General features: G+C 49.1%; 1 protein-coding gene across 2 annotated transcripts; it reads left to right on the top strand.

The window, feature by feature from the left end:
- Window positions 1–230: 230 nt before the first annotated feature.
- LOC144178240 (mothers against decapentaplegic homolog 3-like) lies at window positions 231–24822 on the top strand. Of its 2 annotated transcripts, none has more exons than XM_077705944.1 (8): window positions 231–814; window positions 11473–11666; window positions 12580–12717; window positions 12807–12875; window positions 14304–14339; window positions 16673–16885; window positions 18950–19087; window positions 22976–24822. In XM_077705944.1, the coding sequence occupies exons 1-8, from the start codon at window positions 618–620 to the stop codon at window positions 23242–23244; spliced, it is 1254 nt and encodes a 417-aa protein (XP_077562070.1). In that variant the 5' UTR covers window positions 231–617; the 3' UTR covers window positions 23245–24822. The 2 variants fall into 2 exon arrangements, with proteins under 2 accessions (XP_077562070.1, XP_077562069.1); XM_077705943.1 differs by having other exon boundaries at window positions 11452–11666.
- Window positions 24823–24935: the final 113 nt, after the last annotated feature.

The raw sequence follows: 24935 nt of genomic DNA, 5'->3' as shown, positions 1-24935 counted from the left end.
ATCACTTTTGCGTCCCTCGACAACTCGCGCTGCGCGATAACGAAACGAGCACGCATGAAGGCACTCTAGCGGTCGTGGGTCGTAAACTTACCCCGCCCACTTTTACTAAAGTTGAAGATAATTGTTCATTGCAGACATTTATTACATAATAAAATAAAAGGTACAGCAGGAACGAGAGACGAAATTGGAAAAACATAACATTTGCTAAACGGGCAGCGACCTCTGTTCGCTCATTTGTGTTATCGCTACTCGAGGCGAAAGTCGGTGTATCGGCGTATGTTGTTGTGCGTGTTCGTTTGCATGGGGTTCGTTGTTCTGCCCTACTACTGTAATCGGTGCATTTGCAGCCATACCGTCGAGTTTTGTGTGTTGTAGGCAGTGGAGAGCTCTTCGAGACATGTGGCGACGATTTGTGTAACGTAACAGATTCCCGTGTGCTGCGTAGAAGAGGTGCGAGTGGCTGATAGTGCAGCGATGCTTGGCGGCCCTCTGTGATCCAGCAGTCCGCTGAAGCTACCACCACTACCACGGCTCAACGTGCACGCTGTAAGCACTTGCGTTGTAAACGCCACAAGTTATGCGTCTGTTCTGAAGAAAACACTTGAGATCCGGCGAAAATGATATCGATCTTGCCCTTCACACCTCCTGTCGTCAAGCGGCTGTTGGGCTGGAAAAAAGGTGAAGGAGAGGATAAATGGAGCGAAAAAGCTGTGAAAAGTTTGGTGAAAAAACTGAAGAAGTCGGGAGGAATGGACGAACTTGAGAAGGCGATATCTACTCAAGACGTCCACACTGGGTGCATCACAATTCCCAGGTTGGTATTACCGTGAACTGTTTTGTGTTCACATGCTAGTGTCATTCTACGTTTTTCGTGCAGTCCAGGCGCAGATTTTGCGTACTTGTCTTGTGCAACCGCCTTGTTGTGGTGACATGTATATTGTCGTTACCGTGGGGACACGCGAATCGTAAACGAAAAAAAACAAAAACAAAAAAAAAACTAGCGTGTGTTTTGTTTGCTTAAACGATTGCGTCGCATAATGTAACCAAGTTTTCTAGCGCAGGGATTCAGTTATTTAGAAGAGCTCGCAGAATTTATTGATGCTTTACGCTCTTATCAAATGAGCCCGTGATAAGTGCCGCGGGCAAACGGGCGATCGCCTCGCGCCGCGACAACAGAGGGAGGAACCGTTAGGACGGGCCATGCCCTGTGGCGTTGTTTAGCAATTGCGCTCGCTACCTTTGATTCGTGAGAACCGGTTGGCCCATCTTCCAACACAGTACAGCCACTTTGTGTTCAGAACTGAAACATGTTTCTGGAATAGGCTGCGCTACCTGAAGTTGCCGGCGGTAGCCGCTTCGTTTATACACCGATTACCCTTTTATTATTATGTTTTTTATTTGAACGAGACCCCCGTAATTGCTGGTTAATGGTCGCATGCCTTCGCACGACCTCATTCTGGCAATCCAGGAATTTGGTCGGGTCGTTTCGGCAGTCGCTGCTGCTGCTGCGAACGCATCGCCTGTCCCCCTCTCCCCTAATCTCTGCGTTTGGGCGAGGGCAAGCACATGCCGCCTGCGGGCTGCTTTGTGTTGCCGTCAAGCCTAACTCGCGAGCGCTTTCACGCGGGTGCAATCGGCTCGCGGTTCGCGGCGTGGAAACGTGCGTGAGAGGTGTTGTGGACGCGGGAGTTCCAGCCGGTGTGTGGCAGCCCCCGACGGAGCCCTTGAACCGCGTTCTAGCCCTTGTAACAGCGGCTGACATCAGCAGCGGGCGTGGAAATTCAGAGCCGAAGCCGCGCCGTTGATAGGCCTTTGCGGTAAGCCTCTGCCACCTCTCCCCCACCGGGTTTTCGCACAGCAACGTGCAGACGAGAGCTGCGCTTGCATGTTCGCTCTCTTGATCGACATTTGGACTGTTCGAAAGTTTCGCCAGCTTGCCTGACACTGATCTACGGGCGAAATCCTGCCAACTCCGGTTTGGTAAGCGGACGTTTTCGTGGAATCAGCGTCACCGGTGTCGTACGCGAGTGGATAATCTCCGCGAAAATCGAAATCAACAAGTGACTGACTCTTCGCGAGGTTGCGGGTAGTGCGACATCTCCGTAACCCAGCTTCGTTCGCAGTTTGCGCTTTGCCACCGTTATTGCAAACGGGCAGTTTGGTTGCTGTGCGTGTGTTGCATATGCGAGCCGGTAAGCCATTCGGGTGATCGTGCTCGCGCAGCGCTAGCTCAGAGGTGTTGCCTCACCGACGGTGCGGTCCGCGCCGGCGACATTGCATTGCTCGTTCTGCAATCGGTATCATGCACTAGTCGGATCGGCTCTATTGTGTCCGCACATTCGTGGATATGCGCCGTAGCCGGCTGCCCCTCGCGATTTGTTTTTGATCGCTTCCAGCGCTGGGAGCGATGCGGAGCTTAGGCCTAACGTGATCATTCCCAGCTCAGTCGCGGAGTTTGGGAAAGAAAGGGTGCACTGCTCCCTCCCCCGCCGTCTGCCGAACGTCTCCTGTGAACGTGGTCTTGAGCGGGCTTTCCCACGCAGATAGATCGTTGTTTGCCTCTTTTTGGCTTCCCTTATTCTCCCCGTACTCTATTTTTGTTTGTGCCGGGTTTCTGTTTTCGTTGTTTTTGACGCCATCGTCTGTCGCTGCGGCCGCGTGGTGCTCGCCTGAGTATATTTGTGCAGAATTGACGCGCCGCCCCAATCTGGCGCCGTCCGCGCGCTCAAAAAAGAGGGGTGGTTAGCAGTGAGGAGGCTGTGAGCAGCGGTGCGCCGCATCGAAGTTTGGCGCGGATTTCAGTATCCATACATGCGGATCACCCACGTTGTGGATTTACGAAATAATCCGGAGATGGCATTGCATCGGGTGGTGTGTGCCGTGCCCACGTGATTTTTTTTTCTTTTTGCTGCGCGTAGTAATTGCCGTTCTTCCAAGCAGGCAGCAAGAATATACAGGGTGTTGCGACGATAATTGGAACACTTTAAAAATTCTTCCTGAGCGAACCGCCGCTCTGTTCGCGCTCAAACTTCACAGGAAGGTCGCATTTTCTGGTCTATTTTGTTTGACACCGGGAACAATGACGGTACTTACCTGTTTATCCTGAAAATAAATAAAAACGATTTTCGCCTATGGGAAAATGGCGGCTGATTTGGACATGCGAGCCAGCGCAAGTTGATGTTGGAACAACGGAACCACCTGCAGAGTGAAACGCATGTTTGGGATTCACGTACGGAGCCAAATGGTGCAGCAGACGATCAGAAAATGCACCTAGAAATCACCTAACAGACGATCAGAAAACCCGGTTTTCGGGCTCGCACGTCCAGGTAAGTACCGCCGGTGTCAAACAAAATAGACCAGAAAATGCGACCTTCGTGGGAAGTTTGAGCGCGAACAGAGCGGCAGTTCGCTCAGGAAAAATTTTTAAAGTGTTCCAATTACCGTCGCAACACACTGTATGCTGAAACGAGCCATTGTTTTTCATATTTTTATTTCTCTACTTAAAAATGCAACACAACACACTATTGCTCACAATTACTGGTTAATAAGTACACAGGAGAAATGTAAGTGAAAGCTAAAGGAGCCAGTATATTTTGTTAAATTTATATTACTAATTTGGTTGATAGGAACCATGAAGATGGAATACAAGTTTGGTTAATTTGGAATACTGTCAATCAAATTAACAGTCATGCTGATTTTAACATAAACATAAAATAATTAAAAGATACGTAGTAAAATGAGTGAAGTCGTTCAGAGGGATTAGTCAGTGGGATTGACTGCTTCCAACCAAAGCTGCTACCAATAAGCACGATTTTGCAATTGTATCTGTGCCTGTGGTTTCCTTTGACTGCGCACTACTTAAATGAAGTTAGCATTAAAGAAACACTGAAGAGAACTAACAAGTTGGTTTCAGACGAGAGCCTGACCCTCCCATAGCAATTTTAGCATTGGTTCGGTGCCGAAAGATGCCTTAATTGCCGAGAAATCGCTAATCAAACAACACGTATTCCTTTATTTCCCTCGCAGTGATTCCATGATGCTGGCGCCTGTGTTGTGTCACGATAAATAGGAAGCAAGCGGTGCAGTGGTTATGCATAGGAAATATAAGCAACCTAATTGATAATATTCACGCAAAAGTTTAGTGGGCGATTTCTTCTCTTGGCAACACTGAAGACAATGATGAGGATGATCCGCAAGGAAGGTGGTGACAAGTGCCTGCTCAAGAGCTACCGACCCATTACTGTCACCTTGGACCGGTGCAGACACCTGGGACACATCGCGTGTGCGCATGTGATGGGCTGGACGGAAAAAGGTCAAGTGCTGGGGGAGCTTCAGAATGGTTTCCGACCCGGGCGGTGCTTGGAGTACAACTTGTTCGTAGTGACGCAGGGAATGGAGATTGCTGTGAAAGAAAAACGCACTCTCCTACTTGCTTTTGTGGACATTGTCCAAGCGTATAACTTTGTGGAGCACCCCAAGCTGTGGGAGACCCTCAGGGATCTTGGACTGCCCGACGAGCTCTTGCGGCTGCTGATCAGCCTCTACACTGGCACGCAGGTGGTAATTCACTGGGGGCACTCACTCACAGGACCAATAGAGGTGTCTTGAGGGCTGCGCCAAGAATGCCCGCTATCTCCACTTCTGTTCATGCTGTTTCTGGCCGGAATGGAAAGGCGCCTCACGAACAGCCGGCTGAGGTTTGACCTGAGTTACATGGAGGATGGAGAGCAGTGCGCCCACAAGTTGCCCGGCCTGTTCTATGCTGACGACATTGTTTTGCTGGCAGGGAACGCACACGAGCTGCAGACCGTGCTCTACATTATGTCCAGCTAGGGCAGGTTGCTGGGGCTTACCTTCAGTGCCAGAAAGCCCACCACCATGTCATGTCGCCCAACTGAGGACACCGAGGCCCACCACTGCTTTTACAGGGTGACCCAATCCAGTGGACCACCAGGGATAAATACCTCGGTGTGACAGTGTTGAATGAACCCCACTACAGTGCGGCTACTGATGTCTGCGATCCAAGTGGGTGGCACACACCCAACGCCTCGGAGAGCGGAATGGCATTACAGCGGCTCGCCTCACCGAGCCCCCATGGCACAACCGGCGACAAAAGGTACAAGACCAGGTGTTGACGACCGAACTAGAGCGATGGAAGCAAGCAGCGCTGGAGAAGCTGGCTCTGAGGCTACAAGACGGGCATTGAGAAGGAGCCTATCTATGAAAGCTTGCAAGGGAGCGGGCTCCTCTGCGAGGTTCGCAGCGGGGGGTGCTTTGCACTTGCGCCCTGCGCGCCAAGTTCACAGAGGGTCTTGACACCACCTGCAGCAGCTGCAACCAGGCCAAGGAGACGGTGTGCCACGTCATTTTGGAGTGCACCGAACTGAAACCTCTGCCCGCGGTGGCAGTGACCCAGAACCATGATATTTCCGCCTTCCATAGTGTCGGTGCGGATGGGCAGGTGGCGCTACCAGACCTGGGCTTCCACGGATGGAAACAACAGCCACAGTGGAAAGCCGTAGAAGCCACAAAAAAGAAGGCTGGAGCACTGGTGGAGAAATATGATCACGGAGGGCTTCAGAGGAAGTGGAGGACAGTGCTAGATCCAGATTTTTTGTTGATCACCCGTTAAAAAGGGAACTGCAACAGCCTATTTATCTATCAATGTCCACCGTGTCTGCACATGCATCCGCATGTTGCAGAAAGAAAGAAAACAAAAACGTCCCGCGTCTTTTGTCTGCACCTTTACCACCCTATTCTCGGCCGTGGCGACAGCAGACATAAATAATAGCAGCGAGATTGTGTGGTGACACTCTACCTGCCCTAGAGAATTCGGCTTCACCACCGGAGAATGGAGCTGCGGTTGCGAAAAGTGGCACAATGCACGAAATGCCTGTGCTGCAGTGCAGTTGCCTGCGAGTGCGGGTATACGCCTCGAGCTTCGCGATCGCTGCGCCGCCTGTCGCCGCTTCTCCGCGGCGTTGACGGGATGTGCGCTGCGTGACTGATAGGGGCTCGTGCAGTGTTTTGGTTCTGTTTCGCTTCTTTTCGCGTTTCCGCGCCCGACAAAACTTGTTATGGTGACGTCTATAAGCAAAGAGTACGTTTAGGTCACTTAAAAAGTAGCTGCGCCTTTGTAAAGTGTAGAGTACGCGATCGCCTGCAAGAGCTATCCGGGGACGCGGTACTGCGCCCTTCGTCGCCGCTCTTCCGGGCGTCCGCGACGGTGGCAGCATATAACCCCTGTCACCTCCACCTACGTCAGGCACAAATCAATTGTACTGTCGCCTCGTTTAGACCTGATACTGGCACAGTACGAGGTTGGCTTCGTTTTGCAGCGTACACAACGAATGCGGCTTCGTTTCGATATATACGTCCCAGAAAAATATGTTTCGGGCATGCGATTACCCAATCCCAGACAATAAGTTACGCCTTTTATAAGAATATAAACCATGCGAAAATGTTAAGTATATTCCAAGGCTGTGCGTCGTGAAATATGTGCCCACACATGCCTTACAGCAAGAACCAAGGGAAGTTAATGAAACCACGGGAAAAAATGATGTGCAAGTCCGAAAGAAACAGAACGGCTCTGAAGGAAATGAAAAAAAAAAAAAAAAAAACAGTGCAGCTTCTGACATGCTAAAGACGTTCGTCGAAAATTAAGCCAGGTAGGGCTCACCAGACCAACTATACGCGAAATGCACCGCTATTGTGCGAGACGTAGGCAAGGGGGGGGGGGGGGGGGCTGTGTACAAATGCGGAGCGAAATCAAGCAATGAACGTTTTAGTAATCCCACACACAAAGCTCGCGTTCGCTTTCCTTTTGGTTTTCAAATTCAACGAACAGCGAATCGTTCGGCGGACGCATTTTTGGAAGTATTCAAGGGACAGGCAGTTCACAAGCGATGAAAGTTGTCGTTGGAAGAGTGTGGTATGTGATAAGGCCCTCTGATTTCAGTTTCTCCCTTATTCTGCAGGCTCCCTGTGCCATACGACGATATTTTGAAAAAGCGTTTAGTCGCGGACGCCGATTATATTCTAAGCCAGTCTGCGCGCTGCTCGCAGAGGATATATGTAGCAGATGAATGTTTGCGGGCGCTCACCTCACGACAAAACGACTCTTCGTCGTGTGCTGATCCCGGAGTATAATTCTGCATTATTCATCGTACTTTCGTTGAATATTCCCAAACTTAACACACACTGCCTTGTAAATGGTGGTGATGAATATCTGAGGTATGATATTGGCAAACATAACTGGCGTTCTGTCAGGTATGAGTGCTCCGCTAATTATGTAAGCTCACAAAACCGATTTACATCTTAGTGTATAGCCGTTGCATGAACATCTCAGGAGACGGTGGTTACGGAGGCACTGCTAGTAAATTTCAGGGCAGTGTAACTACAACCAGCTCCATGGGCACGCCGGTTCCGTGATTCTGTCCTGTGACGTACACCTGGCGCTTATACAGACCGAATATACCACACTTATTGCACTCTCGTAAACACACCCCATTTGCGAACAGAGTGACTGCTCCACATACACATGGATTTCCAACGCCCACAAACAGTAAATCACAGCCTTGAACGTGCCGCAAAAGCAGTGGGGACAGTGAGGAGCGGGACGGAGACTCCCGCGGCTGCTTTCGAAACGGGCCGCTAGAGGGATTTCAGTGGCGCCCCTACAGGCCGCGCTCGAGGCGTATAGACAGGTGCGCCCACACATTGCCCACGGCAAAGTCTGAGTTCAGTACAAAAGCCAAATAATGCTTCCAAAGAAATTGTGAAGTTCACGCGCATGTCTACTTAGATACGGCGGTAGCATAGCAGCGTAAAAATGTGCACATTATTAGCTGGGAGACTGGCGACATCTATCGGCGAGTGGCAGAACGGTCGAAGTGGAAGCGTTTGCCGGCAGCTGTGGCCGATACCAAAACACAGCAGCTGGCAATCAGCTGATTTGTGCTGACGACTTCACTCTTCTTGTCGTCCAAAACAGAAGTTAACATCTCGGTAGTGCTTTTGAGCTCAACGGGACGGCCTCATGCGGGCGCCGCCATGAGGGTCCCCCGACACACATACTGGCGCGCATGCCACACCAATGAATGCAACCTATACGACGCTGCCACATACCAAGCGCTTTGGTCAGTTTCAATAAATTAATCCAGAACCCTCCCCTATGGCACTACTAGTCACCTGTGCGTGTCAGCAAGTTAAACCCCATGATCAATAAATCAGTTTCAGTAAAATCAATCGTGCTTTCACAAACTCCAATGACCTTTGCTGCTCCCGACCACTAAGCAAGATGTTCCTTCATGGGACCTGTGGTCACCATCGACGCATTGTTGAAGAAAACCATGTTGTCCTTTTTAGGCCGCGTGAATATTGGCATGGAACCAGCTGCTTGCCCGCAGCCCTGGCATGCCTTCTCGCATAGCGGTACCACCGCCAGCATGGACGAGTAATGCCATTTAGCAGCAGCCAAAGAAGACGTTGCATAACATGAAAATACAGTGAAATAACATGAAAATACAGTTAAGACAAACTCACTTGAGACGAATTCTCGCTCATGCCGAATGTGAGAATGTTTCTTTGGTTATCCATACACCCAAGGAAAAGAAAATGAGCGTAAGACGAACAGCCTTGCACATACTCTTCGGTTCAGACGAACAATTTTCATGGTGACCACCGCTGATGGTGATTCAGGGTAGAAAACATGGCAGTCTTCACGCGGTGCGGCGGGGCATTCCCGCGACGAGACGGAGAGATAAGTTGAAGGAAACCACAGCGCGAAACGAATGCGTGCCTCGGAGGAAAGGACAAAGCGAGGTCTACTTCTTCCACTCTTCAATCCACGGAGCCAGCAGCAAAGCAAAGAAAGAAATAGCAAGGGCAATTTTTGTGACTGCTCTGCTCTGGAGGAGATAAATGCAAAACCAGGAGGTTAAATAAGTAAGAAGAGCTATGAAGGAGATTTCCATTCAATAAAAGTAGCAGCTCTCCTGACCAATGCTGTTTCTCAGCGGGAGCATGTGGGTTTCCGTTGCGAGTCCCACCGCGTCACCGCCAAGAAAGCGAGGAGTTCTCTCTGTCTCTGCTGCCTTGTCACTTGAGGTAGTGGGTGTACGCTGTCCGTCGCCCGAGGAATAGGGTGTTATGTTGCAACAGTGATTCAGTTTGGCATCTTGTTACTTTTGATTAGCCATGCCTTAGCAATTTTCTTGCATTAGTGTGGGCAAATAGTAGTTTGGGATAACACATGATGTTCTTTGAACATTGTTCTGCTTGCTAAGGCTTCTAGAGTTTGTGCTACACGAGTGTTTGAAAGAACATTTCAGTTGAATGGCCTTCGAAATTTCAATTGCCATTCGAACTGGAAGGAGTTCCGCCGATCTACACGACAATTCTCAAAGGCAGTTGAAAGGTTCCGCATTTGCCCGCCATGGTTTGGTGTCACCACTGCTGCCCTGTTTTGTTCTTGACGAAAATTTAATTTTATAGTTAAAATGAGCAAAAAAAAAAAACAATTATCAGTGATAAAATTGATAAGTCTACTAGCGTGCACAAAACATGCGCAAGACAGCCTGTCTTTCTTTTTTCTTTTTTCCTTCGCAGTGCCTGTGTTGAGTACCAAGTTACCTTGTAATCGTAGAGCGAGTGATAGGGAACAAAAACAAGTTAACTTTAAACACCTAGTTCTACTTGTAAATAATTGTTTCTGTTCACATTTAAAAGGCCTTTGAGGACCTCAAAGGTTGTTGGTGGTGCTCCTTTGACCCAAATGGCATTTCAACCGAAGGCACTTGGAAATTGTCATGTAGCACCTAAAAGATGTCGTTTGAGTCAAATGACATTTGACTCAAAGGCCTTCGAAAAGCTCATGTAGCATGGGTATTAGTTTGCACGGTGTTTTATTGGATCGAAAGTTCCTTCACTGCCGACTTGGCCAATTGCAAAGGTGTGTGCGCAGTGGAGCTTCCAGATGTTAAACCTGCATACAGTGAAGAGAAGCATATACAGTAGAGCTTCAGCTAAAGAACAGGCGCTCTGAAGAGACATTCATTCTTGTGGAACTGTGCTCAAAGGACCCAAGGACATTTCGGGCAGGGAATTTCAGAATTATAACTCAAATGTTTGTTCAACTGAGTCTTAAGAACAGCTGCCATATCAGTTTCACTTTTACAGTGTGTGTGTGTGTGTGTGTGTCTTTGTTTTTGCTGTGTTACAGTGCAGGAAGCAGTAGTGAAAGAAAATGTGCATTGTAGCGAACACACGAGTCTGATGTTTTTGCTTGTCCTATTTGCTTTATAAGCTCTGAAAAGATACATTTTTGCTCACATATATGGATTGCTAGTTTTAGAATGCACGTCTTTGTTTGGCAGCTGGGGATATGTGTGGAACTTTTGATTGAATCGTGTTGTGGAGCAAGTGATGAGAAAGGGGCAGGATTTTTGGAGGGGTTATGGAGACAAAATGTAAGTTTGGTCCATTCGAAAGATTGCCTCGTTAGGATGACACTGTCGCCACTTTTAACGTGGCCTGTGTAATGAGGAAAACAGAGAATAGGCATGCGACACCTTAGCTACTTTTCCACGCTGAACTCATGACGTATTATGGGCAGCTCGCGATTGGCTGAGGCCGGCAAAGGCCAATGCAAATTAAACAGGGATTATAAGCTCGCAGAGCAAGGTATTTGAATTCAAATTTAGTGCACATTTTTTTATAGCAGTAAGAATGGTGTGATAAACAATGAAAGTTATGAACAAATGCGTAAACATGGAAGCACCAGCGCATACAGCGCGCATCATGCCGGCTGAAGACAGCCAACAGACGCATTATGCTTGACTGGCCAACTGGCGTGAGCGACATTGCCATGTATGGGATCCTGTTTGATGTTTTACAAAGGATTACTATAAACCATAACAAAAGTGAGCCAGGTACAAATTTGGTCACAGATAGGATAGGGCAAGTGCGGACGGTGGTCCTTGAGTGGTATTGTTCCACCATCTATGAAGGCAGACAGTAGACAAGGCAACAATTTAGACGTTTTGCTGTTCAAAGCAGCCTTGGTCAACACACTGACATTTGTTTTAGGCACATTCCCTGAATACGTCATCGCTGATGTTGCGAAACACGTGGTTTAGCGGAGGAATGGAAATTTTGGCTTGAAATGTATAATTTTCAGTGAATAAAGCATCGTTTGCTGCCGGACACTTGTTGGGGGAACTATAAAACACCGCGTATTTCGAATAACACAAACTTGCATTTTGTCTTCACGGCCCCTTTAATTAAGAGAAGCTCAGAGCTGTGCCTGAGCAGTGAGAGGCTAGAAATTCTCATTGCAAGCTGTTCGGAGTTGCATCTATCCCATGTCACTGCAGCTTAGTCTGCATGGTGTGCATTGTCTTGTCCTGTCCTGTGCCCGTCCTGTGCCGACTGATGCCTGAGGGTGATCAGTGGGGGGGTGGCCGTGGGCAGGTCTCTGGACGGCCGGCTGCAGGTGTCGCACCGCAAGGGCCTGCCGCACGTCATCTACTGCCGCCTCTGGCGCTGGCCCGACCTGCAGAGCCACCACGAGCTGAGGGCCACTGACAACTGCCACTATGCCTTCCACCTCAAGAAGGACGAGGTCTGCGTCAACCCCTACCACTACCAGCGGGTAGAGACCCCCGGTGAGCCCTCTCCCTATCAGTTGTGCCCACAATGGAATCTTCTCTCCTTAGCCAAGCAACCTGTTTAGCCGAGATACTGCATTGTGCGGTTTCTGGCCCAAGGCGAACTGCCTAAGCAAACGTCTGGAGGATGCGCGAATAATGTTGAACTTTCTGCGCCATTAATGAATGTGTAGTGAGAAATCATCTTTGGATGTTTTCGAGGGTAGTATGTAGAGGACATCCTTGAATGGCTGTTAAAATGAGGTGGATGCAGTTTTTTAAGTAGGGGACAACCAAAGGTTTTTTTTGTGTGTGTGTGTGTGTGTGTGTGTATGAAACTGCATTATACCGCTGCCAAACCAGAAATGCTTCACTTTAGTGTGGATAACCAATCGGGAATTGCAAAAACACACGGCCATTCTTGTTGAAATTGCAGTACGACATGAGTGGCTCGCTCAATCTGAGTGTGGAGTCCTTCGCATCATTAGATGTGCCCCAAGGATATTCAGGATATAAATGCCCTTTAAATACGCTGTGGATACCCTTCCTTGCTTGCTTGATAGTGATGTGAATACTATAGATTGTGTGTCATGATGAACCTATGGGGAAAAACTTATTTAATAGGCTGAATAAAAAAAGAATGTATGAGAAATAGTGTGGCTCATTGTAGAGTGACATCTCACGAAACTGCAGGTTCCACGTTTCAGCCTATCTATCTGAAGCGGTCTTCTATACCAATATGGAGTGAATTTGGAGTGAATTTTCAGGACTGCTTGCCGAACCTTGGCATTTATCCTTCTTACAATATCCAATAATGCCTTCTGCACACATTAAGCTTTTGTGTTCGATCAATGAGGAGCGAGAAAGTGTATCGGTGCAAAGGAAAGGCAGACGCCTTACTTGACCCGCACGGTGTCTCTCGGTGCTGCAGCCCTGCCCCCCATCCTGGTGCCTCGTCAGACGGGGGACCTGCCCACCGAGCTGCCCAGCTTGGATGATTATGCCAACTCTGTGCCTGAGAACACAGACTTCCCGTCAAGCTTAGACGTGCAGACTTTTCCCCTGACAGGTGGGCTGCACGAATTTTTAGTGCCTCGGTGCCCAATTGCCATGTGGGGAGGATGCGACAAAAGGGTGTTCCCATCCTCTGCCTTGCAGAGACACCTCCGCCGGGTTACATGAGCGAAGACGGAGAAACCACGGATCAAAATGGTGCCGACAGCATGGGTGAGTGGCGGGAGGGGCTTTTTTCTCATCTCCAAACAAGGCGCTTCCCTTCATGTACATGCTTCCGCTTTGGCTGGCTCATTATTGTTTCCTTTTCTTGCGCACGGTGTGCGCACTGTGACTTGTTTCTTCCCCATTTTTTTTTTTTTTTTCCTTCCTTTAAAATCTAAAATCACGTTTGAAGCCCTCTAACAAAAAGAAAACTGAGTAAAACATTCAGTGCTTAACCCTTTTGCTGTCATTGACGTACCGGTTCGTTTTCGCATTTCCCCTCCGTAGTGTCACTAACATACCGGTACGTTCTCCATTGTGCGTTCAAAAAGTCACGCCATAGCTCAAAGCTGGCGCGACTGGACTGTTCGCACCATCTGTCGAATCTTTCTAGTAGCTTGTATTTTCACTCGCAAGCTCTTTAGCAAGGTATTTTGAAGAGTACGGAGCAACCGTGGCCACCCTTCGTTGCTGGGAAGCATGGTCGCTCCGTGGGCTATCCCGTACGGGTGGAAGGGTTTTTCCATCCTCAACGGGTTTCTAGTTTTTTCTTTTTTTATTATTATTATTATTTTGTTCCTGTATCATCTATGGCGCGCCAGACTAGCCTAGCGCTGTTGCCTCTCCAATAGACCGAAGCATGACTCAATTGCGGCTTTCGCTCGCTCGGCGCGCCCTCACTTGTCGCTCTCTCCAGCTGACAAGGTGGTTGTATCCCCTTTTTATCTCCATCTGCCCTCATGATCGCAACGCGTCATTTCTGTGCGTTGTGCGGGCTGCTGAAAGTGCTCCCTTCATGCACGTGGTTACTTTCTTATGGCTGACCGTGCAGGGCCTTCAACTGCGAACAGGGGTGATGGTTCTTCCGATTCCGATCCTAGTACGAGCCAAGCTCAGATTCGCATTCTGAGAGTTTCTCATCCGAGGAAGGGAGGAAGGGGTGTGAGTTCCACAGCGTCGGATAATGATGTTGAAACAATAGGGTCGTCATTCCAGAAGCATGCACGGCGAACTGAAAATATCTGGAAGAAAGGCGCTTTCTCACCCAAACTCTTTCCTTTGAATGTGTTATGTTCCGGACACTATCATAGTCAAATGAATTGCTATGCTTCTTCCCTGATATTCCAGAAACCAAGCTGACACTGGGGTGTGTCACGGCCAGAAACACCCGACAGTGAAAGGGTTAACTTGGATGAGGACTAGCAGGCAGACAGACAACTTTAACATCATCCTCCAGTGCTTACATGTCTGTCACGACGCTGGCACTAAATTACGTTTAATGTAATTTAGCGCCAAGCGGTTGGCCTGATGGGCACGACTCAAATTATTTTGCTGGGGGTGGTGTTACCGATGCCAAGTGCTGGCTGGAGTGCCTTGCAAAAAGCCGTTGCCATCTGTTATTACTGTTATTGAGTTTGTTACCCCTCTCTTTTTCAGATACCGTACTACTTTCTTCGCCCAGCCCTTCACCAGGTTTGTATTGACCTTTCTGGTTGAAGTCGAAAGTCTTTCTTGGGCTACTTGAACACAGAAATTTTAGCTTGTCTGTATGTATGTCTGCCTGTCCCTCGATTCAGCCGCCTGTCCAAAGTGAAAGGAATGTTGAACAAGACGTTTATATATCCACAACCATTCCTAAGCATCTAGGTTTGGTTGCTGTTCATACTTGTCAACATGGTTGGACAAAAAAAAACATTATGCAGTTCTGCTGCACAGAATCAATTCATAGGTGATATTTGCAGTGTTCTTTTATTAAAACATGCATGGATGCTTGATGTTGCCCAATGAAGTACTACATTCGCTGTATCACGCCGTCGCCTGCGGTTGCTGGTGCCACTCCAAGCGGCATTCCAAGCCGTTCAACTGTAATGAAAGATTCTAGTAGGTGGCGCGTGGGCCGCATGTGAAGTTGGGTGCCTGGACGCACACGCTCGCCTCTGCTGGGGAGCGGTGGGGAGTGTGTGCATCCAGGCACCCTAGCGTGGAGAAGGTCCTCATAGTGGAGCAGTGGAACGCGGCAAACTTGAAATGATTTACGGTGCAGGGCCGGCAGACCACCATCCTCTTGAAACGCCATTTGCAACAAAGTGAACAGATGCGTGGCCTTCCCCCCTTCCCTCCCTGGTAGTGCTCCACTGTTGAACCCCGTTATAAGAGGTGTGGGTTATAACAGACAATCGGGTATGAGAGACTCTATTCGCCCTTCAGCAAATGCAGAGTGATTCAGTCAGCTATTAAACGGCGATAAGAAGACCTGGTAATAGAAATGCAACGTGCAGAAGTGGTTTAAGTCTACCACCAAGCGTACGAGCATGACCACGCATGCAGGCGTCTGTGCGAGCCAAGAATACTGGAGATGCGCATTGCGCTCTCCCGATCCCGTAGCTCCCAATCAAGAAGCATTGGAGATGTTGATTCCATAATCCGGATGAACAGCCTGAGTGCACCGCGGAAGAACCGGTGCGCTCTGGCTATTCATCTGGCTTGCGGACTCCACACCTGCGATGCTTCTTCCGCACACAGCGGGAGTGCTTGAAAAACTTGTTGTAAAAGACATATACACAGCCATAAAGCAAACAAGAATTCAGAACTACTTGCTTCATAAATTTAGGTGGCAGAACATGGATTACAACAGACCATTTGCAGCATGCTGTAGCCTTCCTTCGACCCGCCGCGGTGGCTCAGTGGCTAAGGCGTTGCGCTGCTGAGCACGAGGGCGTGGGTTTGATTCCCGGCCGCAACGGCCGCTTTTCTGATGGAGGTGAAAAGCAAAAACGCCCGTGTGTGCGAGATTTCTGCGCACGTTAAAGATCCCCAGGTGGTCAAAATTAATCCGGAGCCCTTCACTACGGCGTGCCTCATTGCCTGCGTTACGTCGGCGCGTTAAACCCTACAATCAATCAATCAAGCAAGCAACCTTTCTTCGGGCTTATTTTAGTCGTACGGTGTTTACATTGAACTAGGGATTAATCAGAAAGGGAAAACATGGTACCCTGTTTATACGGGACCTCTCATACAAGAGACAAAAACTGCTCCCTGGTGTGTCTCTTATAAAGATGTTCAACTGTACTTATTTTGTTGCACGTTGGTCAGGTTAAGTGGATACGGAGTATTTACCTGCCCGATAATAATGTTCACACTTGGTAAAAAGTATTTTTGTGTACTTAAAATTTTCAGGGAGTATGTGAAACCTGTTACATAATCTCTAAAACATGTATGTGGCTGCCTTACAGGTAGTGGCACTTGTGATTAGTGTCTGTACTACTCGAAAAGTTAAAAGATGGGTGAACTGATGTGTGCTCTACAATACGCCTTTGTCTGCTAAACTTGGCAAGCTTCAAAGGGGCGCTTCCTTGAGCACCAATGCCCACTGAAGTTGTTGTAGTCGAACAGTTAATTCCTTTTTATGTTCTCGTGTGAATAAAATTTGCAGTTTTTGGTTCAATTCTATCGCATAAGTGAGTGGCTCCGGGCAATTTTTGTTGGAGACAGTTTTCTGGATTTCAGTAAGTCACGGCAGTTGTGAGACCCTTCCGATACTTGATATGTCTAAACCCTTTTTAGAAATGGTGCGGTATCATGCAGCTTGCCTGATGTCAAATATAGTGAGGTGCACCTGTGTCGAAAGGGGAAAAAAAATGTATCCCACTGAACTCTAGCATTAGCTGGATAGAACGTGGCTCCGTTGGGTTGTAAGCACAATGTGCGCAAGCATTGAGTTGGGGGGGGAGTCACGGTCCCTCCTCTCAAAAGCACGTTGGTAGCATTTTCTGTTAAGGTATCTGTGCGGTAACTTGCCCATGCAGAAGTGCAGCCGGTGACGTACACGGAGCCGGCCTTCTGGTGCTCCATCTCATACTACGAGCTGAACACGCGTGTTGGGGAGACCTTCCACGCCTCGCAGCCCTCCCTGACGGTGGACGGCTTCACGGACCCCTCCAGCTCGGAGCGCTTCTGCCTCGGTCTGCTGTCCAACGTCAACCGCAACTCGGTCGTCGAGCAGACCCGCAAGCACATTGGTGCGTCTGGGACACTTCCCACGTTGTGCCATTGTTCTGAACTGTACGAGGAGCAGGTTGAAACAGCTCACATTGGAAGGACATTGGTCGCTGTTCACCAAGTACCCACACAATGCTGCGAAGTCCTGCTTCATGTTATCCCTGCTCCCCCATCGACAAACAGATGCAGTTGTGTTTAGGAGTTATCATGTGTGGGACAGCTGCACCAAAAGCTTGAAAATGCCGAAAACAGCTTGAAAGCCTTATGCCAGTTTCAGTGTCAGATAAAAACCGAGTTAGTTGCATCTATTTCTTTTATGTCAGCAGCAAAGTAAGCCACCAATGGCTTCAGCACATTTGTTGCTGTGCAAATGTGTGTGGCTGCACCCAGTGCAGCTACTGTGGCACCCCGATTATACGACTTTCGAGGGACCGCGCGATAGCATCAAATGATTGGGGTACAGGTAAATATTGCTGTAATAGACAGCCTCACGCAACAGGTGGGCTAAGAAGTTATTTCAATCACTGCATTTTGCACGTTCTCACACAATTTGCAAACCCCTAACTGAAACCCTAAGTTTCTTTAGAAAATAAAAAAGAACTGTTCAGGAATTTTTAACGGTTATGACTATACAAACCGCTTGGTTTTCGAAGCCTCTGCGGGATGCCGTTACGGTATGCCGTTGGGCTCTACTTAGGTCCGTTATCTTGCGGTGGCACCTGATTCCGCCAGTCGCTTGGCATCGAAGCGTTACAGCGAGCGAGCTATGACGACAAGGCGAGCCCCTAAAGTGCTCTGCACTTTTAAAAAATGCGGGAGGAGATGGAAACGAGCCTAGTGGCGTTGAAAGGGGAAGCAAATTGAGCGGTAAGATGAGGCGGCGATGGGGAAAAAAAAAGGTGTGAAAGAAAGGAACGAAGCATTAACGCGGCTTTGAAAGACGCTGATAAACAGATCTAGTGGTAAGAGCGGTAAAGGCTGGAACGAAACGCAAAGGTTGGAACAATGAACAGGGTAGAGGGAGCGTCGTTAAAAAAAGAAATTTGAATCGAGCGGGCGAGGAAAGCGGGAGTTCAGTCATTGCTGTGGAGTATTGCGCATGTGTTTTCCTGTTCATTAGCTTGATAAGAGCTTCAAATTGACAGTTCGCCGGCCACCGGGACTTTGACTTCTCACGGTTGATGCGCTGGCATTATGCTGCCGCATGGGGCCGTCGAAGGCTGAGCTCCCGCCCACCAGTACCTGCCTGCTTGCTTGACTGTTCAACAAGTGGTCGGGCCCACTGCGGACTGTTTACCTTTGCACCTCAAGCAGCGTCAACCAGGGGTTAAGAAATAAAGGTTGGGACGAGGCGGCAAAGTGTCGTAAAAGGTTGAGAAAACACCGGCTTATACCCGCCAGCGTTCGTCGTAAGAAGCGGATTGCATGCATACCAAAGCGTCGCATAATTAGGGTTTTTAATGCACTGTTTTTATGGAAAGTTTGCCAGGATTGCGGTGATCAGTCAAAGAAGCGGGTCGTCATTCCTCCATCCATGTGCTCGTGTTTTGTTTGCACTTGTGGCGTGTGTGGCTGTTTCTTTTAATTTATTTTGTTTTCATGTGCGGCACTACATATTACAAAAGAGTAGTGGGCAACATTCCACTGGCAGGGAGCGAATGACATGCATGCTTGTTGCATTGTGTTCAGTGAGTGTGAGTTGGTGGGTGTGTAGAAGACATTTAGGGGTGCTGTAGCTTTGCCTGTGACCTGTGATAGTATTTGTCACCAAGTTACACTATTTAACTATGAAACGTTTATTAGACGCATTTGAGGTTGAGTTTTATAAAACTGTGTCTGTTGGCTCACAGCTTGAGTAGAAGTGTGCCAATGGTTTAGCTTGCCTTCGCTGCGGTTGCGCGCTCAGCGCAATGCGATGTGGCGTGGCAGTTTGCAATTTGCTCTTTGGTTGAGGTTAAAATAAAGCCTGCTGTCATGTAAGTGAAATACCAATTGCGTGTGCATAATCGCTAGTAGTTGGCAATTTGTAGGCCTGCACTCGGTGTGGGCTGGAAGAAGAAAATGCCCCTGTTGTCGTTGCGCAGGGCGTGGTGTGCGCCTGTACTACATCGGAGGCGAGGTGTTTGCCGAGTGCCTGAGCGACAGCAGCATCTTTGTCCAGAGCCCCAACTGCAACCAGCGGTACGGATGGCACCCGGCCACTGTCTGCAAGATTCCTCCCGGTGAGCAGCTCTCTTTGTCACCGGGGAAGTAGACAAAACAGGCTTTGCTTATGGCGAGCGAGAACGGTGCGGTCATCGTGTTAGTGCGCCACAAGTTTGCTTGTTCCACACAGTGGTCTTGGCAAAAGGTGGGACAGTGGGCGTCTATGAGCAGATGGGAGCATGGAGGGATGCAAGACAGGGGAAAACAGACTCATTAGTGTTGTATAAACGCCATTGATCGCACTTCAGATATTTTGGGGGGGGATTAAGGTGCTTACTACATTTTTGAACATTGGCTTATGTTTGAACATGGCGAGAAAATGGTATGGACTGTTGAAAATGTGTATTTTGCTTTTGACTTGCACATTGGGTAGGAAATCACCTTCCATCTCCTCCATTTGGACGCGTGCTTGCGAGATGGCACCACAGTGCTGGAGTCAGAATCGGAAGGGCTGGATGTTTGCTCCTCCTGTTCCAGTGACGAGCTGTCTTTCTGAATCCGAGTTTGTATTCTATTCAGAATCAAAAGAGCTGCTGCTGTAGTCTGCAGGCGGAGGTTTTGCATTTCCGAAACAAATGTGTGCACGAAGGGACAACTTCGCTACAAAACATGAACAAGAAGCTAGTAAAAAATGTCCGAGTGACTTGTGGTGACTCTAGAATTCAGTCAAATCTAAGCCATTTTATTTAGGTGGCTTCATAGTTTTGGTCATCTGGTACCAATTGTGGCACCTCACGATTGAGGGCAGTTTGCACATCCTTTTCAGTAAAGCTTGATGTTGGGCTAGTTGGTGTAACATGGTTTTGAAGGTACGTTGCGCTTGCTGTGAACACAGAGATGGGCACGGGAAAAAAAGTCTACGTCTACGTAGACTTTTCTTGAAAGTCTGTTTTTTTCCCGTGTTCATAGCAAGCGCAACGTACCTTCAAAAACATACTTTTCGCTTGGTTGCCTGTATAAGTTGGCTAATTTCTGTCAGAACTTCCTTTTTTTTTTTTTTATTATTATTGCACAAGGGAAAAGAGCTTAATACAAAAGGAGAAAAGAAATAATGTAAAATGTTCCTGGGTTGGGATCCAAATTTTGGGTCGCAGAGGGGGCATGCATTAGAGGCCAATAACTTATCCACTCATCCGTGATCAACAACACCACCACATGTTGTTGAAAAAGGAGACAAGAAAAGCTTTTGCTTACAGTCAGTGTGTGTGGCTGTGGGAAGGGGCACTTGCCCCCCCCCCACCAGGCCACACCAGCACAATTGCCCTTTCCCCCCACCCCCTCCACTCAATACGGAGGGTTTGTCCCCCTCAAGACGAAATCGTGCCGACACTCATGGCTGTGTGCTATAGCTTCTCGGTGTGAATACAGGAGTACAGTGGAATCTCGGTCATACGAATCTCAAGGGGCGGCAAAAACATTCGTGTCACCCGAAAATGAGAAAAAATGGATTAGTGCCACACATATGACAGGCGGCGGCAAAATGGTGTCGGCTCTTGCTGTGAAGAAGTGCAAGTAGCTTCAGCAACCGCTTGTAACCTTTTGTTAAAACGCAGCTCAAGGTGTAAACTAAATTGCTCATGCGGGAAAGGAGCTCACAGTGTGGGAGAAAACTGCGCTATAAAATCCCATCTGCGCCAAATATCCGCAGAGGTGGCCCAGCCAGCTGCTGCGAGTGCTTCGAGATTGCCGCCATGAGGCACACGTCTCCCCATTGGCGCAAGTCGTGAGGCTTCTCCCACTGCCGTTCATGGCAACCGAGGCAGAAGCTGGCACCGGGGTGCCGGCCCGAATCGTCAATGCGGGAGTCGAAAGAACGCGCACTCATTGTCGACGCAACATGCACACACGAACCACATGCAATTCGTGTGCATCGGCGTTGCGCGCGCGTTATTGCGCCCGCGTTGACGATTTCGCCCCCGCAACAGATTCTACCTCGCTCGGAAAATGACGCCCGACACGTGCGCCAGTGGGAGGGGCCTGCTGACTTGCGCCAATGGCGAGGCGCGCTCTTCATGGCGGCAGTTTGAAAACGCTCCGGACAGCCCGCTGGCCCCGCCGCCGGAGATGTTTAGGCTTACCACGGTTGCGGATATCAGCATGCAGATGGCATTCACAGCGTAGCGTTTTTATGAGCAACATACATACTTCAACATAATCGACGCGAAAGCGGCACAGGCAACACGGCAAGGCGACAACAGGGTAGCTAGAGCGCGGGGCATAGACCTCAGAAGCGAGGAATGCAAAGGCAGAATGGCAAAAGTATTCACCATCAGAAATGAGGGAACGCTTGATTGCCGTGGTTTATTCAAAAAGTGTAATACAAAAAAGGAAGCTGGAGGCACTCGAGCTGCAGCCAGTGGAAACGAAAGGTACAGAGAGAAGAGATTGTAGCGGGAGATAAAAGGGAGGGAGAAAGACCAGGCGTCGAGAGGGCAAAACGTTCTGTGCGTTCGGGACAGCACCTCTCCTGCCGCTATTGTAAACACCCCACGGGGAGGATTACCGTCAGCGGGGGAGGACTAATGCTTTTGTGCACGCGTGCAACCAAGGCCGCATGGCCGCACCAACGCCCTCGCCTCCCGTCCACGCCGCAGTCGTCTGCTCGTGGCTCGCGTGTTGTATCACCCGCACCGGTTTTAAATGCAAAGCATTTCTTTAACTCACATGTAGCGTCCGATGTCCGTCCGCAACAGCTCAGCGCGCAGGTGCGCCCTCTCCCCCACTCCTCCTCTCCCGCATCACGCTACCCTCCTCGCTCTCAACAACAGGTCCGCACCCCTCCCCCTACACTATATAAAAAAATAATACTTACCAGCGCCAGGTTTCGATCCCACGATCCTGCGGGCGGAACGCAAGGTACATGGTGCTCTATCCACTGCGCCACAAAGCCGACACGGAATGGAAGGCTACGAACGCGCCTTATATCCTTGACTCATTCAAACTACGTCAAGAAGCTGCTGATACAACGCATTCACTACCTGTGGGCGGAACGCGAGGTACATGGTGCTCTTCCCACTGCGCCACAAAACCGACACAGAATGAAAGGCTACGAACGCGCCTTATATCCTTGACTCATTCAAACTACGTCAAGAAGCTGCTGATACAACGCATTCACTACCACCAACTCCCCAAACACTAAACGTTAATGCAATACACCCACCCCCTATGCAACGCATTTACTCGAGTCCCCCTCGCGGGGAGATGGGCCCTTTTTTAAAGTGGGAAGTGAGCAGCAGAGTCCCTGTTTTAGAGAGAGAGAGAGAGAGAGAGAGATCAACCTTGCCTTTGCTTGTATTTTTAAATTGAAAAATGGAATAACTCTTTTACTTCTGCACGGATCTTGATACTTCTTTTCACGTCTATCTCTGCATAACACGAAGAACAGACGTAAAGCTTGAAAAGTACCTCAAAGAAAAGTGTTGCAGGGGTTCTTTAATTTCTTCTGTTTGGCTTGTCATATATGCAATACCTGTTCTGATTCAATTTGTGCAAGCCGCATGATGTGTAAACCCCCCCCCCCCCTGTTGTGTGGTATCTTGAGAAAATAGTGACGGCATTTTGAAGTAGCTACTAGTTGGCACCTTGTAACCTGCAAAGCAACCAAATCTGTGTTTTTTTTTTTATTATTAGAAGTACAGTAGGGGGTCATTGTCTCTTTGGTCTATTTCTTTTTTCTTTTTCTTATAATGACTTTTACTCTCCACGCATTAAATTGCACAGAATTTTATTGTAATGCAACTCCGAGATTGTGAAACCCTTGGAGGGTGGGCAGTGGAACCCTCAAGAGCAGGGATATTCCCGTGAATGTCACACAAAGGAGACCAGGGTGTGTGATTTGTGATGAGAGAGTGTGCTAGGGGCTGCAGGCTATGTAGTTGCTGACCTGCGGTGCGTGGCGTGTGCAGGCTGCAACCTGAAGATCTTCAACAACCAGGAGTTTGCGGCGCTGCTGACGACGTCGGTGTCGCGCGGCTTCGAGGCGGTGTACCAGCTGACACGCATGTGCACCATCCGCATGAGCTTTGTGAAAGGGTGGGGTGCCGAGTACCGCCGCCAGACGGTCACCTCCACCCCCTGCTGGGTGGAGCTGCACCTCAACGGGCCGCTGCAGTGGCTCGACCGCGTGCTCACCCAGATGGGCTCGCCCCGGGTGCCGTGCAGCTCCATGTCCTGAAGGGGCCCGGGGCCCTCTCCTCTCCTCCTCCTCCTCCTCCTCCCGCCCACACCCTCCTCCCCCCGCCCACGTAGCGGTGTGCATGCGTGCCTGGGGCGGCAGCTTTTGCGAGCAGGCAGCGTTCCAGTTGCACCCCTTGTTGGGCTAGCCTAGCTGAGAACTGGAACGGCATGAAAGTTGGAACGGAGGGTGTCTCCATCCAGTTGTGCGTCGTGCACCAGTGCGTGTGGTATTTTTAACGAAGTACGCCAAGCCTTGCCAAGCAGGGGGCTTGCACCGAAAGCAGGTGCAAGAAGTGGAGTTGCTAAGACCTACCACGACATCGCAGGCCAAAACTGATGCGCACCGGTGAATGCAACTTCAGCGCATCAACATTTGTGAGTGAAATTCTCGTGGCAGGAACATTTTCAGCTCGGCTAGCGTGTGGAGCAGGTGATGGCAAGGTATGGCTGTGATAACCTATGTTCCTGATTCACAGAGGGTTACAGAAGTTTAAAAGGTTCAACCGCTTGGTGCCACATTCCCACAATCAGCACTTTGCACTTATTTTGAACAAAATTTGATCTACCGCTGGGGCACTCACTGTGCTCCTTGCATTAAATGTCTCCTCAAGGTGTCATTTCGCCCCCCCCCCCCCCCCCCCTCTCTCTAACTCAGTTTCTCTCCCCATCCCCTCAATGAATTTTTATTGAGAGAGCAATCCTAGGCTGCCCACGAAGTGTCCAGAACTATTCTGCACTGACAAATTGGGGAGATCATGTTAGCGCTGCAAGTGTAGGCCAGGCTGTGTCCCCATCACTCAGCTGCTGCATTCTTCTTACTGTCGCCAATGGGTTTCCTTTGCTTGTCTATTGGCGGCAGTTGGAGGGGTTGCCAATCTGTGCATTGAGCCAAGAATGGTCAGTTTTTGGCATGTTTGGAAAGTTGTTGAGCGCAAAAGCTGCCTGCCCATATGTGCGTGTGTGTGTGTGTGTGTGCGTGCGTCCCTGTGTGAATGCTGCTGTGTGGGAGATTTCTTTCAGTGAGTGGTTATGAGAAGCCCTTGCACTGATGATCAAAATCACCAGGGTGCTTGGACTGTCACTGGGAAAACATTTTGGACATTTCTGTGTTGTGTGTTACTGTTGTGCTACGACCTGTTGGCGTGGAGGCTGTGAGTTGGGGGATATGCCTTTTATAACGTCTACTTCAGACAAATGCACCCCCCCCCTCTTTTTTAGACTGCGTTTACGCATATTGTTACATATATTGATTTTAGCTTTAATGACTTTTCAGGAAAAGATTGTTTTTACTTACGTCGGTGGCCAGATTTCTGTGTTGTTTTTAGAGGCGGTTTTTGCTTCAGTTGTGTTCCTGAACTGTCCAGGCCGACACTGAAATCAGGCTTTACCACGCTGTTCACCCAAACATGTTTCAGCTTCAGGTCAAATGCTTTGATGTCGGCGTTCTCTACTTTCAGCGAGCATCAGGCTTTAACATACAAAAAAAAGGTATATTTACGTGTTTGTGAAAATTGTGCCCTTGGGGTCTCGTTCATGTGCAAAAGAAAGCAACAGGTATAAAGGACTTAATTTCACATGTAGGACTGGTCTACATTAATGCGCACAGGCTCTTCTTTTGTCATCTTTCTTTCTCTCTCTCCCCCCCCTCCTCCCTCTTGACGATGGCAAGCTGTTGGCATTAGCACTTTA

Source organism: Haemaphysalis longicornis, unplaced genomic scaffold, assembly GCF_048455015.1.
Source record: "Haemaphysalis longicornis isolate Haplotype H1 unplaced genomic scaffold, Haemaphysalis longicornis Haplotype H1 scaffold_4, whole genome shotgun sequence".
NCBI lineage: Eukaryota > Metazoa > Arthropoda > Arachnida > Ixodida > Ixodidae > Haemaphysalis > Haemaphysalis longicornis.
This window is presented reverse-complemented; position numbering and strand designations above follow the sequence as displayed.

Coding starts and splice junctions, on each gene's coding strand:
- LOC144178240 (XM_077705943.1), top strand. CDS start 618: ATGATATCGATCTTGCCCTTCACACCTCCTGTCGTCAAGCGGCTGTTG. Junction 14,340..16,672: donor TTCGCCCAGCCCTTCACCAG/GTTTGTATTGAC, acceptor TTGCCCATGCAG/AAGTGCAGCCGGTGACGTAC. Junction 19,088..22,975: donor TGTCTGCAAGATTCCTCCCG/GTGAGCAGCTCT, acceptor TGGCGTGTGCAG/GCTGCAACCTGAAGATCTTC.